Source organism: Typopeltis vanoorti, chromosome 1 (genome assembly GCF_054136105.1).
Source record: "Typopeltis vanoorti isolate ZY-2024b chromosome 1, IOZ_Tvanoo_1.0, whole genome shotgun sequence".
NCBI classification, from domain to species: Eukaryota; Metazoa; Arthropoda; class Arachnida; order Uropygi; family Thelyphonidae; genus Typopeltis; species Typopeltis vanoorti.
Genome location: NC_143549.1, coordinates 162,541,528 through 162,559,097, shown reverse-complemented (window position 1 = coordinate 162,559,097; position 17,570 = coordinate 162,541,528). Strand labels below are relative to the sequence as shown.

Below are 17,570 nucleotides of genomic sequence, written 5' to 3'. Positions count from 1 at the left end.
TTACTTCCAAGGGTCTATCAGTATCAATATTGCTGACTTTATTTTCTAGTTCAGCTCGATATTTCTCTTTGATATCTTTTCTTTTTAGTCCATCAATTCTTATTTTTCTAGTGTCATTTTCTTTATTTATTCATTTTAATCTGATTTTTACTTTAATTGTAAGCAGGTTATGATCACTATTGCAGTCTGCCCCAGGATACGTTTTTGCATTTTTTATTATATTTCTATATCATGAGTTAATCAGTATGTAATCAATCTGATTTCTCATTTCTTCCCCTCTCTGTCCAGGTGCTCTGCAAGCATAAAGTCTTCTCTAGTGTTGTTGAAACCAGGTGTTAGTCACTATCAATTTGTGTCTTCTACAAAAGTCCACCAATCTGTCTCCCATTCATTTCTTTCTCCCAAGCCCCAAGGGTCCACCAGTCCATCCGCTCTTCCTCTCCCTATCCTTAGCATTCATATCTCCCATTATTATCAGTATATATCTGTTATTTTTCAAATGCTAACATTCATCTATTTGTTGGTACATCTCTTCAGCTTCTTCATCTATATGATCTGTTGTAGGCAAGTATACTTGAATTATAAGGATATTTCTAGGTTTGGCTTTTATTTTCAAAGCAATTACTCTTTCAGATCTCTGCCAATAGCCCTCCACTGTTAAATCTGGAATGAAAGGCTTAATTTCTTCTTAAGCATTTCATTCGGGATTTAACTGGGATGCAAAGTTTCCCTTTGATTTTTACCTATTTGTAAATAGATAAAAATCAAAGTTGTAAATATAGTAATAATGGTTCTTTTATGTATTTTGCTATGTATTATTTTATAAATGGTCCTGTAAATAACAGGAAAGTAAGGGCAAAGTGCAGACTTGTATAATCGGATTATAAACATGACCCCAGGCAGTAGCTATACGAGGTCCGAGATGACCACATGGAGACGCAATGGACAGGAGAAAGTACGGGGTGCAAAAAGGCTTGGGTGGTGTCTGCAATCGATGACATAGTAGGGAGAGCAGACACAGAGGAACATAAAAGGTTTGGTGGTGCAAGCTCTCTCTCTCTCTCTCTCTCTCATGGTCCTTTTCTCGTGGCATCAGAGTCGAGTAGAAGTCATTCGGGTGAATGAAGGATGGTCAAGTGGCAACGATACGGTTAAGTAGCGGCCGAGTCCGAGCATTGTCATCAATGCAACAAGACAACCATAGAACACTGAAATTTCGTGCAGCTCCAGCCATACCTTTCCGTCAGAGGAATTTAGAGTATGGAGCAAAGAGTGATTCGTGACCGAAATCACTGGAAGGTCGCGACGGGGGAACAACAGATCCCAGAACAAGGTAACCACCCAAAGGAAGCTTACAAGAAGATCTGATGAGAAGTGTCTCCTGAAAGATTGAACTGGTCAGTAATGTAGAGTTTTTATGTCCATTGTATTGTATTTCAAGACCAGGGTGAGCGAAAGTGTTAAACTTCTTGTGATAGGACTTGTTGATAGAATTCAGGACTCTAATACCTAATCTTCTAGTAAGAACTTTGTGGCGCTAGAAGTGCATTGTTTTAAGCATTGTCATTAGATTGATTTGATGTGTTATATCTTAATATTTGAGGAGAGAGCAAGATATTCATATATACATGACTGTAATAAGTGAGTGGGATTAAGACAGCTTGGCTATGCTAATGTCCCTTAATGTGAAATGCCAATTGTATTATAGATCTTGTCTGTTGGTATAGCATTACTTATAGACTTTCATTTAAATTAGTTTTTTGATTAATATGTACCTTTACTTGGAATGAATAAACATTCATGTTTTCTTTACCCAAAATATGTGTCTGATATTTCAAGCCAATGCACCACTTACTATAAATAGAACCTGTATAAGTTAAAGTGTGGGAACTGGTTACAACTGCAATATTAAAATAAGTATCATAAGAGTTTGTTAGTATTAGGTTGCTAATATGTGTAATAGTCTGTGGACTGACTCTCTGACAATATTAATTCTATTGTATAGGAATTAAGATGGTGCAACTAAACAAATAAATTTTCTTAATTCCGATAAAGAGTTGACTTTAGATTTTCAGCGCCAGAGAGAATTTGGCTCTACCTTGGGACAATCTCTTTGTCTGAAAGATTTGCACATGAGTTCGTTTAAGAGTGAGGCCACAGAAAGGCTGGGAGGTTTGATAGATAGCTGTAACTAAGGGAATTGAGAAGGGAAGAACGAAGCTGAAATAACCCAAGGTGCAAACAAATTTAGAATAAATAAATTAAAAGAAGAAGAGAACACGAAAATTAGGAAATATTACAAAGACGCAGCAGACAACAAGATTTAAAGATTTGATAAGAACAGAATTTGATAAAGAATTAATATAATAAATAAAACAATAATAATAATAATAAAATCATCATGATATTACACCACCATATCGGCTATCCTTTTATCAGCATTATTCTAACACCCTTTCGATGTTCTCCTCCAGAGTAAATAAATCTAAATCCATCATCTGTTCTTATATCTCCTTTCCCTCTCCATCTAACCTCTAAGATTCCAAGAATTGGTATCTTCTTTCTTTTCATTTCTCTGACCACACTGGCCATCTTTCCTGCTTGATACATTGAGTTAACATTCCAAGTGCTCATATTTGTGTTTTCCTTGAGGTTCATTTTCTTAGGTTGTGTCCTCACATCAGCTAAAGAACTTCCAGGAGGCTTTGATCCTGCAGTCATTTGGAGTCTTATCCTCCTGGGACTCCAACACAGATCTGCAAACCTCCTCCCTGGTAGCATATTGCACAAGGTTAGACCCAGGGGTCCCATCTGTTCTTGTACATAGTTCATACTTCCATCTTTATGTGGTCATCATTACTCGGGAAAAAAGTATGCATCATGGTGTTTCTATGTTGCCTTCCATGAATCTTAGTAGGTTGGACATTTCCTTCCAACCAGATGTAATGGCTATACTGCCATGACTCAGTATCTTCAGTTCAGATACCCCAGGATCGCCAGTTCCCATGTACACTTAGGTGTGTCCCTGAGGGGAAGTTAATTTTTAAGACATAAAAACAAGTAATTTTTAAAAAAACAAACTTTTTTTCAAGTTTCTATTTTCAATCCATATTAAAAAAACTCCTGTCTGCCTTAACAATCCCATTAATGAAGCTGTGATCCAATGATGCATTATATCATGGATAATGACAAGATAATCCAAAAATCATGTTTAGAAACCCAAGCATGAACCTTTTCTAAAGCCATATCAGACCATAATGATATGCATAGGACAGACATTCATCTGACAATATTTATAAAAATTCATACCTAAAGTGCGATTCAAACATACCGCTTACTGGGTGAAGAGATAGAGTATCCACTTGGCCAAAACTCTCTCATTACAGAACTGTTTTATAGAATTTTTTAAACCTTGCATGATGAACACAAAGAAAACTTCAGTTATTAATGCAGAAAACAAAACATTTTAATGACTATTATAATACAAAACTGACAGAATCATTAGCAATCTGCACTGTACAACATGATAATAGATTAAAAAATGTAATTCTATTTTGTAAACTACTTATCCATAGTAACATAAAACTGATATAATAATATGGTATAATAAGAATTATAAAACTTACCAATTGGTGGTAATGAATTTTCAAGAACATCTGCATTACTTTTTAAAGAATATACATCATCTTTTATGCTTCCATGGCCTTCAATGCCAGCATCAATAAGACATGCATCATAAATGGCCTGAACTAATTTCTCATCATTTTCATTATGCCAGCCAAACCATCCCACTTGAGGTTGACTACAACGAGCTATCACTGTTCCATAGTGCTGATGCCTAAACAGTTTAAATGAACCTTAAATAACTTTTATCTAAAACAGAATTCTAATTTTAAATATGAATACTGGAGAAGAATTTTTCAGTCCATATTATTAAGATCTAAAATTTTAAAATAAAGTGGATTTATAACTTCACTGCATTGACTGGACTAACACAGACACACAGGAGAGAGAGAGAGAGAAAGAAAAATAAAAGCTCACATTTCTCATTTTTTGTGTGTGTGTGTGTGTGTGTGTTACTGTGATTACGGAACTAATAAAACTGAGCAGTCATGTGAAAATATACACATATGAAGAAAAATCTGTTGCTAAACTGAATGCCAAAAACTGCATTGCATACTGTCATAATTTTTCTTTCACATATTATGATAATAATATTAAATTAAGATAATTAATTGCTTATCAACAATATTATACCAAACTGTCCAGTGTTTAGGAATTCAATAATATGAGCACTTTCATTTATTTTCCAACTACATTCATTTGACTGCTTCAATTATCTGTACTCTGATAAATCTAGCCATTTCTGCTTCAAATTGTAACGAGGATCCTAAAGATTCTAAATACCAGTAGAAAGTCTTATAAGCTGGTTAAACATGATAACTAATAATTAAGGAATTGACAGCGTACACTAGAAATATAAATTAAATCAACTTTAATATATACTTTGCGATATTTCGGCAACATCACGTTGCTATCTTCTTGGGAACTTAAAATAAAGACAAGATCATGCAAGTACAAATAACAGCAAATGAAAAAAAAAAAAAAAAGTGAGGAAGCTACCGTTTTCCTAAAGTCCTGATGGTGCCCCCTAGCAGGCTATATTGGTAGTTCTTGGCCTTTGGGATGAAGTTCTTCTGATAAATGTTTCCAAAATTTGGGACAGTCTCATGCATCCAAATTTGTTGAGGTTTGGCATGTTCCTAAGAGCTGAGGCTGATTCCATGAATAGTCTTTCATATTTGAACTTGCTGCGGTGTAATACTGTGGCTTTCTTCCACCTTATTCTGTGGCGAGTATCCAGAGCGTGGTCTGCAAGCCCAGAGTGGCTGTACTGATGAAATCGGATGTAGTCCTTGTGTTCTGAGATTCTGATATTTGCTGTCCTGCCTGTTTGGCCAAAGTAGGACAATTTACAGCTGCAAGGGACCTGGTATACACCAGGTAGGTCTAGGGGAAGTGGTTGGTCTTTAGTGGAGCGGATAAGGGATGCCAATTTTCTATATGGTCTGTAACACGTGGTCAAGTCATGTTTTTTTAGGATTTTGTTGATTTTTTCCCGAGGTGCCTCGGATGTAGGGAATGGTGATGGATTTAGAGTACTCCTTGTTGTGGGGGGGGGGGGGTTGTGAATAACTGGTTTAAGTAATTTTTGGATTTTTTTTTTGGGGGGGGGGGGGGTAGCCATTGGCTGAGAAAGTGTCAAGGATGTGATTTAGTTCAGTGGTTAGGGCTTGATCATTTGAACAGATTAGTTTTGCCCTGTTGAATAGTGTCTTAATAACTCCATATTGTTGTGAGGGGGGGGGGGGTGATGGGATTTTTGGTGAATGTATCTGCCTGTATGGTGGGTTTTCTATAAACTGAGAAAACCAAGGTTCCATCAGGTTGGCGGGTGACTAGTGTGTCTAGGAAGGGGAGGTTATTGTTTTTCCCTTTTTCCAGAGTGAACTCGATTCTAGGATGTTGGTTGTTTAAGTGTTTCTTCAAAAGTCTCCATAAAGAAGTTGGCCAAGGGTGAGGAAAGTAGTGAACCCATAGCTGTCCCCTCTATCTGTTTGTAGAATTTATCCTGCCAAACCAAATAGCCTGAGTTCATTGTCAACTGAAATAGGGCTGAGATATCGGGAGGAAATTTAGCTTGGATTAGTTCTAAGGTTTCTTTGAGGGGGACATTTGTGAATAAGGAAGAGACATCAAAACTTACCATTATGTCATTATGTTGCAGCATAAGGTTTTCTATACTGGCTTTGAAGTGGGCTGAATTTTTTTTTATGTGTGATGGTGTGTTGCCAGTATAGTGTGAGAGTGCTTTGGCTAAATGCTTAGCTAATTTGTAAGTGGGGGAATCAATGCCATCTACTATGGGACGTAATGGCATATTTTCCTTATGTATTTTTGGGAGCCCATATATATGGGGGGGGTCTAGAGTTATATGGTTTTAGACTGTTGGTAATCTCCACAGGCGAAGAAGTGACCTTCTTAAGGAGCCTATGGAGTTTTCTAATTTGTGAGTTGGTGGGATTGTATTCAATGGGGAGGTAAGTAGCTCGATCTAACAGTAAAGCCTTAAGCTTACCTGTTCTGCACAGGTACATGTAAATTAAAACATGCTGCACCCAACCAAAATAGTGAACTAAAACCAAAACCGAAAACAGTAAACCAAATTATTGTAAACCAAAACAAAAACCAAACCAAAACCAAAAACTTGACAATTCGGCTTGATCAGATTAATTTGTTTGCTAATGTATTTATAACAATGAATAGGAATGCAAACCAGCATAATGAAATAATTAGTAACAACAGAATACTTATGTGAAACTTTTTATTTAGAATAAAATTTTTCCTCTAGTATCTATAAGATCTGCAGTATGACTCAGACAGAAGAGATAATGAAAGACTCAAATGAAAGTATGTGAACTACTCAAGTTTGACAGAATGGCACAGTCTAAAATAGACTAAGGTTCTAACTGCATAAATTCAAAACAAAAATAAATGATTAATTTTATGAAGACTAATGACTACTGGATGTGTGGAGAAGAACTTTTTCTCGTGGGAAGAATAACTTCAGACCATAATTTCTGTTACTCCACTGATGTGTATAATAAATTCACATGGAGAGAACACAAGAAATAAAAGTCTTGTTGATTTCTGATAGCGATCTCTTCAGACTGATTTCAAGTTACATATATGAAATAGGAGGTGACCCAGTTCTGTTAATGATAGAAATGAGTATCAACATTGAGGAGAAAATCACGCAGAAGTTTGATTTTTCTCTTCAATGTTAAGTATAAAAATTATGCTTGCTTTTTCTTGTCAATGATGAGGAGAAAAATCACACAAGTTTTCAAAATAATCTAAGTCAAGTAGCAGCTTTCAGTTTAAACTGTAGAATGCACAACTATTACTGGGGGAAAAAAAAAAAAAGTGCCAATGTTTGAAACCATGAACCAATCCCAGTGGCAAAATCTGAAGAAAACAGTGACTGATGTAGAAAGAAAGGCATGTTGTAAAACTATTTGCAATAGAAAATTCATAACTTCATGATGGACTTCTGATTTTCCAACCCAAGAAGTTAAGGAGAGAAATTATTAAATGTGAATGGCAAATCCAGTAATCATCAGTTATCTGACCTTCAAAACAACGACCATTCAATTATCAGAATTGCAAGTTCTGATAACTGAATGGCTAGATGATTGGTAGGTTACGTATATCAGTCAGCATCCTTAGAAGTGTAATTCAGCAAGTTCCATAATGATACAAAATTTATGGGAATACATGAAAAGAATACAGAAGACAAATATTACGAAAATATCTTGCAGGCTATTCTGGGAAAACATTCTGGAGGATACCATAAAAGAGACAGAAAAGCTGATATATTAAAGGAGATAAGGATATCATGTCAGGAGTAATTACACTGAAAATGTAAATAAATTTTCAGTGGATTATACAGCAGCAAAACATTTGTACATAACATCCATGAGGATTGTAACCATGAGCACATTTCTGTATTAAAAATTAAAAAAAAAAAAAAATGGAAGCTGAAAGGGTCTAAAAGAGGACTGACACCATTTTTGAGATAACATGATAGAAATGCATGACTGCAGTGTCCAGGGCTACACTTCAGAAGTTTGAAACATTGATGGAACTGATGTTCTGGCTACCATAATGGAGTATGGTAGCCAGACTATGAAGTTCAGTGAGAATGTGGCAACCAAACTCACTACTTCATATTGGTGGACACGTTAGTAGCCCTGGATATATATCTCTAAGCCAAATGGCAGGCTAAAATGAAAGAAAATGAAGGAAACTATCATTCAAAATGAAGGTTCAAGTGTCTACAAACTTCAGAGAAAAGGTCAAATCTTGGTGGTAGTACCAGGCAGTACTAGGTGGTAGATGTGTTTAATTATCCGGAATAATACCACAGTTGTGCTTAATGAAAGTCCAAAGATTCCAAAATTCATGTTTAGATTACAGAGAAACAACTGTTTATTTATTTTTTTCATATTCCTTTCGTATGGAACTGATGTTTTCAGAATTATGTCATACATCAGGTAGAGATCCAACATTTTAAATATGCACTAGTGGCCAAAATTGTGGAAACCTTTTGGAAAAAGTGTATTTTTGAGGTTTGATGGCTCATAACACCACTTCTTTTTTGCTGTAATACCATACAATTATATATCAATGGAAAATTTAATCAAGAATGTAATGCAACAAAGTTTGTTCAATTATCTGTATTCTATGAAAAGTTATAGCCAAATAACCAGAAAAAAAGAAGCACAACTTGCTTAGGTTGATATGAAGTAGCTTTCCTTCAATTGAATGTAGCCAATGAGCATGAGTGTTTAGAGAGCCAATCAGGTGTCATCTTGTTTTGGCAATGAGCCAAGAAGTTCACAGTAGAATTCAGCTATTGATATCATGTATTGGAGCTGAGAGGAGGACATTTGTCAGCATGTTATGTGCAAAAAACCCAACCAATTTGTCAAGTTGGTTGGGTTTTTTGTGTCCTTTAATTTAGTGAGCTTGTAAAATGTAATCAAATTAAAGAAATGGCGCAAAGAGTTGACTGGTTACCAGAAAGCGATGTAAAATAGTACTATTAAGTGAACAAGGCTACAGTTATGAAGAAATTAGAAGAAAAATTGGTGGAAGTTTAACCAAAGGTGGCATTTCTAAATTTTTGAAGAGATATGAGGAGACTCAGTCACTACAATACCAGACTGGTAAAGGCAGGAAAAGGTACACAACAGTAAGTGACGATAGAAGAATTGAGAGACTGTGCCTACGTGACAGAAGAAAATCATCTGGGTGTATACAAGATGAAATGGTGCAATACAATGTGAAGTTGAGTGCAAGGACTGTTTGGAGCAGACTGCAGGAATTTGGTCTAAATGCTAGAATTCCACGAAAAAAACTATTTTAATCTCTCGAACAAAGGTTGAAAAGATTAAACTGGGCTAAAACCCATGTTAACTGGCCAGCAGAACAATGGGACAGTGTTATTTGGAGTGATGAGACCCAAAATCTCCCTGTTTGATAGTGATGGCATAAAATATGTAGAAGGAGAAGAATCGTAGAACATTTGCATCCTGATTGCATTACACTTACCCTGAAACACCCACTTAGTGTTATGATCTGGGTTGTATGACATCAAAAGGTGTGAGCAGAATTTGCATGATTAATGGGAATATAAATGCTCAAAAATACATAACTGAAATACTTGAGCCCACACTGAAGCCTTCCGCACATGATCTTTTCCAAGATAGTGAAGCATTTATATTTCAACAGGATTCAGCTCCATATCATGTTGGTGCTGTGTGCAAAACGTGGTTTCAAGATGATCATATTCCACTGCTGGAATCGCCTTGGAATAGCCTAGACTTAATCCAATCGAAAATCTATGGAGCTGACTAAAGAAACCTGTTAGTCAGAAGCAACCCGGTAATAAAACCCAATTAACAGAAGCAATAATTCAATCTTGGCTTCACATTATAACAGCTGCAGAACTAAAAAAATTGGTTCACTCCATGGGAAGGCGTTGTAAGGCCGTAATTAATGCTAAAGATTACCCAACTAAGTATTAACTCCAGTACATTGTGAGAATTTTTGTATATCTAATTTTTTCTATATGTTTCACTTTTTTTCTTTATAACTGCTGTTCTGCTAAAAAAAATCCTTCATAAAAGTTATTGCATTATATTCTTGATTAAATTATCTTTCCATTGATATATAATTTTATGGTATTACTCAAAAAAAAGTGGTGTTATTAGCCATCAAACCTCGGAAATACACTTTTTCCAAAAGGTTTCCACAATTTTGGCCACTAGTGTATACCAGATGGATTCTTGCATTCTCTGTTTACAGAAAATCCACACATACAGGTAGACAAGATTCACTAATAGTCACCTCCCCTCTCCAACAGTATGGGAATATTAAAACTCTGTATCAGAGGGCCCCTCATCACTTGAATGCATTCACACCTTCAATCCCTACCAAAAAAAAAAAAAAAAAACTACACTTCTTGTCTCCCACCAGAACAGACACACCACCAAATCTATCATCGTCCCACATATTGAATGCACATCTGAAAAATCAGTAAAAATCCCCCCAAAAAAATACAATCTTGTAACCACTTACAGACCATATAAAAAATTAGCATCCCTTATGCACTTCCCCAAAGACAAACCAGTCCCTAGACCTGAGTATTTACCAGACACCATGCAATCATGCTGTAAGCTGTCCTACTATGGCCAAAACAGACATCAGAAATGCTGAATCCCAAGGACTACATCCAGTTCCACCTCTACGACCGTACCTTGAACACCCACCACAGGATATGGAGGGAAAAGGATATCTTACTCCACAGTAGCAAATTTAAATCTGAAACACTTTTCCTGGAATCTGTCTCAGCCTTAGGGATTCATATACCTCAACAAATTTGGCTACATGAAGACCTGCAACCAAATGAGACCTGACAGGTCTCAAATCTGGTAAATACTCACTCACCTTTAGAACTTCAGCACAAACAGCCAAGAACAAGTGTAGTATCAGTTTGCTCAATATACCCTGATGATGGCAATTTGACTTTGATGAAATATTGACAATAGTATTATTCTAATTAATATACAGTCTAGGTTGTATCCTTAAATAATATTTTTACTGCGTGTACTCCTGATGTGCTTCACTTATTCTGTCCAGGCCACAGTGTGGCAGCCGGCAGGACTTGGAGAGGCTATCAGTGGTTAGTCAAGTGATAACATGTCTATCATTTTAACTACTGATAAGAATTTCAATATTTGGATTGCCTTTCCATAATGGACATTCTTCTAGTCATATAAATTTAACTTACCTCCATACTATGACAGGAATTCGTCGTAAATAACGGAAATCAGCAGCCACTTCCAAGTCACTATCAGACACAGATGATGGAACCAGTATATACCGAGGATAACTTGCACATAAGCTGCAAATAAAAGCAATACAGTATTAAAAATCTAATAAAATATCAATGCAGATACAAGTACTTGCTTTATAATTATTTTATTAGAAACCATAATAACCAGTCATTTAAACTGAAAACTTTCAATATTAATAACAACATATGGAACCAGTAGGAGGGAAAGTCTCAAACACCATTTCTTATATTTCAGATCCTAAACAAAGTAAACCAAGAATGCTGCAATTTACTTTTCCAATCCCATGTTCCCATGGAAAAAGAATCAAACAACTATCCTTTCTAAATACATCATGTAAAATTCTATCATATCTATTTTAAAATTCTATCAAATTCTATCTAAAAGGCATAGAGCCCTTATTCTACTCAATGCCATGGTGTATGTGGAAAAGAATGATAAGCCAAACCCAAGTTGTCTTCTGTTGTTTTTAACATCTCCATGTTCTTTTTGTCTTATTTTAAAACTTAGAGTCTGGTCTATGTATGAAAGGTCATCAGAACATGGAATTCCGTATAGAAGAGACTACAGTCTTTAGGAGGGAAGGGTAAACGTCATATAGTTAAAACAGGTTTGTAAGCCACCCTATTTTGACTATACAAAATTTACTCACTCCTGAAGATCATAACCCATTCCACAAACATCCTAGGGCATACAGAACTGTAGGCTCTTGTGGCCTTTCATACATAGACCAGACTTCAAGAAGTACTGAAATAAAACAGAAAGAACATATTAGATGTTAGCAATTTGACACACACACACACACACACACACACACCATGATCACCATGATACTGAGTACAATAAGAACTCTATGCCTTATATAAAAGACAATTTCATCGCTTGCAACATTAAAGAATCTACTATGGTCATCTTTTCACCTGGCATGTTTTTTAGGAACCAGGGAATAGACTTAAATCATGTATCAGATTTTTTTCATACATTGGACTTCAACTTTTCAGCCAACCATCTGCAAACAACGCTGAGCAGCTACCTCTTGCCACCTCCTATACTCCATGCATTTCTATGATTTATAATGTAACAGTTCCTATATAGCTTTGGTTAGTAATGTTTTAATTTGTGTTTGCCGATTTTTTATATATTTACCCAGAGGAAGCTACAAAATGTAATAGCAAAACTAGCAGGTTCATTAATTATTATAGTTATTTATGACCATTTATTATTTATTTGTTATTTATGACTGCAAAGTATACCCTATTTGATCACAAAAGAAACAAAGATATTATGAAAGAATTAAACCAAGAACCAGTAACAGAAAAAATTAAAAAATATAAACATAAATGGATGGAACACATTCAAAGAATGAAAACAGAAAGATTACCAAAACAAGCCTTAAAGTACAAGCCATTAGGAAAAAGAAAACCAGGACGTCCTCCTAAATGATCCAACGATGACTTCTAAGGCCGGAACAGGCCATGCTAGGCCTAAATTCTTGATACGCATGATGATGATTTATGACCATTAAAACATTATAAAATACACAGCTTTTTCTTGTTATACTCATTGGCTGAACATCTCCTGTCAAATATCTAGACTACAGGTTTTAAGCCAATAGCTACATCACCTATAAAACAGTTTGCTGAAGTGAAGATATGCGATCCAGTTTCTCTGTATGATAAGGAATAATAGTCTGGAACTGCAATGGAAATGAACTGAGCAACTGGCAAAAGTCAAGAACAGATGGAAAGAATACACAGAAGAGCAATGAGCAATATGCCAACCTGAATGAACACCAAGAAGACAACAAAAATGGCCTTACGGACAGAGAACTAAACAACTGGGGGGGGGGGGGGGGAGAGCTTGGGCCATGAGAAAAATGACAAAAAAGCCTCAGGTATTGATGGGATACCTGCAGAACTCCTAAAACCAGTGCCAGTCAACATTATCACTGCTTTGTGCCAAGAGATATGGTCAACTTGCAAATGGCCTGAATGGATCAATATTCATCCCATTACTAAAGAAAGGTGATGCCAGCGATTGCTAATTATCACAATAGCAATGTTTTCTCATGCAAGCAAGATCCTACTGGAGATTATTCAACAGTGGCTACAATAAGTCATCAATCAGGAGCTACCAAATGTCCAAGCTGGTTTCAGGAAAGGAAGAGGCACTAGAGATCACATCACCAACATCAGATGGATCAGTGAAAAGACCCGTGAATACTAGAAAGACTTGTACATGTATTTTCATTGATAACAGCAAGGCTTTTGACTATGTAGAGCATGATAAGCTATGAGTGGCTCTGTGTGATCAAGGTGTCCCATCTCACCTGATCAAGCTTATTGATTGTTGCATATTGATCAGGAAGCAGCAGTGCGAACACTTTATGGTGAACAGATTGGTTCAGGATCAGCAAGGGTGAGACAGATATATATATATTTCTTTTTTGTATTTGTATTTCATTTGTATTTCTTTTCAATCTCTATGCTGAAGTGACCATGAGGAAATTATACATGGACTCATCCAATATTGGAGTGAAGAAAACAGGAAGAACTATAAACAACTTGAGGTATGTAAATGACAATCTTATTTGCAGAAAGAAAAGACCTGCTAAATCTAATTTTGGAAATCAAGAAAGAAAGTGAAAAAATGGGCTGCTTAGCAAAGATCATGACAACAGCAGTTAGAGGAGAAGTGAAGTTTAAAATCAATGATGAAGAAATTGAATCAGTTCAGGATTTCATACTTTCATCAGGATTTCAAACTAAGTTTCAGAAAATTTCTGTCATACCAGAAAAAAATTCTTGATATATATCAGCAAATACAGGAGGTGACCATGTTATTACTGCAGAAAATACAACTAGAAAAGATACCAAAAAATGAAATAAACACAGCATACAGAGACAAATAAAATATAAGATATTACTCCAGAAAGCAAAACAAACCTATATTAGAAAAGAAAGCCAAATTTTTTTCACTTTCTTTCTTGATTTCCAAAATTAGATTTAGCAGATTATATAAATTTCATTAAATAAAAATGATTACGTAATTTTAGCAGGAGACTTAAATGCAACAATTGGAAACATGAAAATTAATAATAATATAGGAATACATGGAGAACATACTCAAAACAGGAATGGTAAAAAATTGATCGACTTTGTAGTTTATAATAACCTAAAAATAATGAATTCCTTCTATAAACATAAAAACACACATAGACACACATAAATATACTTGGGCAGCAAGAGGATGGAAATCAATATTAGATTACTTTATACTAAATGAAAAGACATCAAAATTTTCACTATATGTTAGAGTTCACAGAGGATATGAAATAAGCAGTGACCACTTCCTTGTTAAAATAAAATTAAGATTACCACCTAAATGGCTATAAGTAACAAGAACAGAAAGAAAAATTGAAACATTTCTTTATAAAACTAGACTACTGAATGACACAAATGTACAATGGCTATATGAACAAAGAATTAACCAATATCTAGATTAAATAAAACAAAATGAAGGAATAGAAATAGAATGGCTTAATATAAAAACGATACTAAAGGCAGCAGCAAATGAAAGCTTAGGAAAGACCAAAAAATTCAATAAAAGGAAAAAACTGAAGATCTGGGATGATACAAGCAAAGAAATAATCAAAAATAAAAAAGAAGCCTATCGCAAATGGTTAAGCAGTAAAAGATTAGAAGATGAAATAAATATAAAAGAATAAGAGCCATAGCTAAAAGAGAAGCCAGAAAAAGGCATAGAGAATCATGGAACAAATTTGTTTCTAATTTAGAACATGATTTACATAAAATAAGACCCAATGTATATAAAATTTTGAAACACTTAAATGCAGATACCAAAGAAAACATAAAATTAAACACTGAATTGAATTTAGAAGAATTTCTAAATTACTACACAGAACTGTGGACAGACAAATATTTTAAAAAAGACAACTGGCAAACAATTAATGAGAATGAAAAGGAAATAACTAAAGAAGAATTAGAAATCAGCCTGAAAGAAACAAGAAACAGAAAATCATCTGGAGAAAATAAACTAGGTTCAGAACTATATAAATATGCAGGAACTAGATTCAAAGAAAGACTCCTATTATTTTTAAATAAAATTTATTCAACTGGTATCCCCCCCCCAATAGAATGGAAAAAAGCAATTGTGATTCTTATCTTTAAAAAAGGTAATAGAGATGACCCTAAAAACTATAGAGGTATCAGTATACTAAATTCCTGTTACAAAATATATAGCAGAATCTTAAATAAACTTTATCCGAAAACTTTATTTTTGAAGTACAGAATGGATTTAGAAAAGGACGATTGAATAGACCCAGCCTTTAGCCTAAGAGAAAAGAAGAGAATACAATTTAGAAACCCATATTGCATTTATTGACTTTGAAAAAGCATTTGACTAAGTTAAAAGAAACATTATTTAACATATTAAAAGAAAGACAAATACCAAATAATATCCTAAAAGCTATCACAAGTATATATGAAAATAATCAAATACAATTAAGATTAAATCACGAGCTATCACATATGAGAGAGAAAAACCAAGGGGTCCGACAGGGATGTCCCCTCTCAGCAACTCTTTTTAATATCCACTTAAATGAAATAATAATAGAATGGAATAAAAATTTACATCAAGGAATTAAACTTAAACACTCTCCTCTTTGCCGACGACCAAATAATAATTACAAATTCTGAAGATAAACTACAGAAAGCTATCGTAGATCTAAATGAGATACCCAAAGATTATGGTATGATAATATCAACAGAAAAATCAAAAACTATGGCCTTTAAAGGACAAGATACAGCAAGAACTAAAATAGTAATAGATAACAAGATCTTAGAACAGGCGAATTCATTTAACTACCTAGGATGTGCAATCACATATGAAAATGAAAAAGATATAAACGTAAAAATTGCAAAATATTTAAAAATAACAGGTGTAATTAACTCTATATTTAAACCAAACCTAGTTCAAAAACAAACCAGACTAAAAGTATACAATACATGAGCCCTACCAGTCTTAATGTATGGAAGCAAAATCTGGACAATAAAACATAAAGACAAACAAAAATTAACAACAGCAGAAATGAAGTTTATGAGAAAAACTGCAAAGTATACCCTATTTGATCACAAAAGAAATGAAGAAATTATGAAAGAATTAAACCATGAACCAGTAATAGAAAATATTAAAAAATATAAACATAGATGGATGGAACACGTTCAAAGAATGAAAATAGAAAGATTACCAAAACAAGCCTTAAAGTACAAGCCATTAGGAAAAAGAAAACCAGGACGTCCTCCTAAATGATCCAACGATGACTTCTAAAGCCGGAACAGGCCATGCTAGGCCTAAATTCTTGATATGCATGATGATGATGATATAAATTTGAAAAAATAAGACAAAAAAAAAAAACAATATAAAAAAAATGGGCAGCCTTTAAATACACTGTGCATAAAGCATAGCAAAAGAAGCATTAGGAGAAAAAAAAACAGTTGGTACAAAAACTAATCAAAGATGGATCATAGATAAGAAGAGGAATAAAGTAAACAGTGAGATAAGAAAAATTAAACAAGAATACTGGAATAACTACTGCAAGAAATTAGAACACAATTTTCATGGTACTTGAAGAATTACGTGAATTCAAAAAGTAACTAACAAATATTAAATTGGAGAAAAGGAAATAGTTATCAAATTTACCAAGAGATTTTTTCAAAATCTATACACAAAAAACAATAAATAAAGATAATACAACCAAAGATAATGTTTTACATACAGGATAACAGAGCTGGCTAAATAAATCCTTAAGGAACTGAAAAACAACAGAAAATCAGCTGGAATATATAAGATACAAAATCAACTATTAAAATATGGAATGAAGCTCCCTTCCTTCATACACGGTGAAGGAAGGAAGGCAGAATTCATCTAAAAATTATGGAAACAATTACCATGTCAGAATAAAACTTCAGTTTAATATAAAACCAAAAAAAAAGTCGCCATTTCGACTTTCACACATATATAAAATGTAACAGAGCTAAGCTGTATGCAAAATAAGCCAAACAAAAGCCATGGGAAGATTTTGGTAAGAATGCAGAAAATAAATATCAGGAAGGAGGCAAAATGTTTTGGAGACTATTGAAAAAGCTTAGAAATTGAGATAAGAGTACTGTAAAATGAATCAAAAATCATAAAAATGACATGAAAACTGAAGATAATGATATCCTAGTTCATTATCATCAAATTCCTGATATGTACCCTCAAGAGGGATGTACAAGATATCATAGTACTGCATGAAAAACTTACACCATTACTAACTTTCTATCTACAATTTTCCTCCAAATCAATCTGTTACTAGTCAAGACCTCAACATTATCAGATCTTTTATTTCTATCTTCTAAGGCACTTTTTACCGTATCAATCCACCTATATCTTGGTCTTCCTCTGGATCTTTCTCCTGCCAACCTGGCAAAGAACACATGTTTTGCTAATCTTTCTTCTCCCATTCTGTCTAAGTGACCATACCACCTGAGATTAATATCTTTCCTAATATCCTCATTTTTAATATGA

The 17,570-nt window shown here is 34.4% G+C and overlaps 1 protein-coding gene across 3 annotated transcripts in view; it reads right to left on the bottom strand.

Moving 5' to 3' along the window:
• The window catches only part of LOC150110590 (phosphatidylinositol-3,5-bisphosphate 3-phosphatase MTMR4), a 360,520-nt gene that overhangs the window by 253,953 nt on the left and 88,997 nt on the right, over nt 1–17,570 (bottom strand). For all 3 annotated transcript variants that reach the window (XM_090399896.1, XM_090399904.1, XM_090399910.1), the window contains exons 5-6: nt 10,919–11,032; nt 3,627–3,838 (exon numbers count right to left, since the gene is read on the bottom strand). In XM_090399896.1, coding sequence (XP_090256022.1) covers nt 3,627–3,838; nt 10,919–11,032 — 326 coding nt within the window. The remainder of the gene's footprint in view (nt 1–3,626; nt 3,839–10,918; nt 11,033–17,570) is intronic.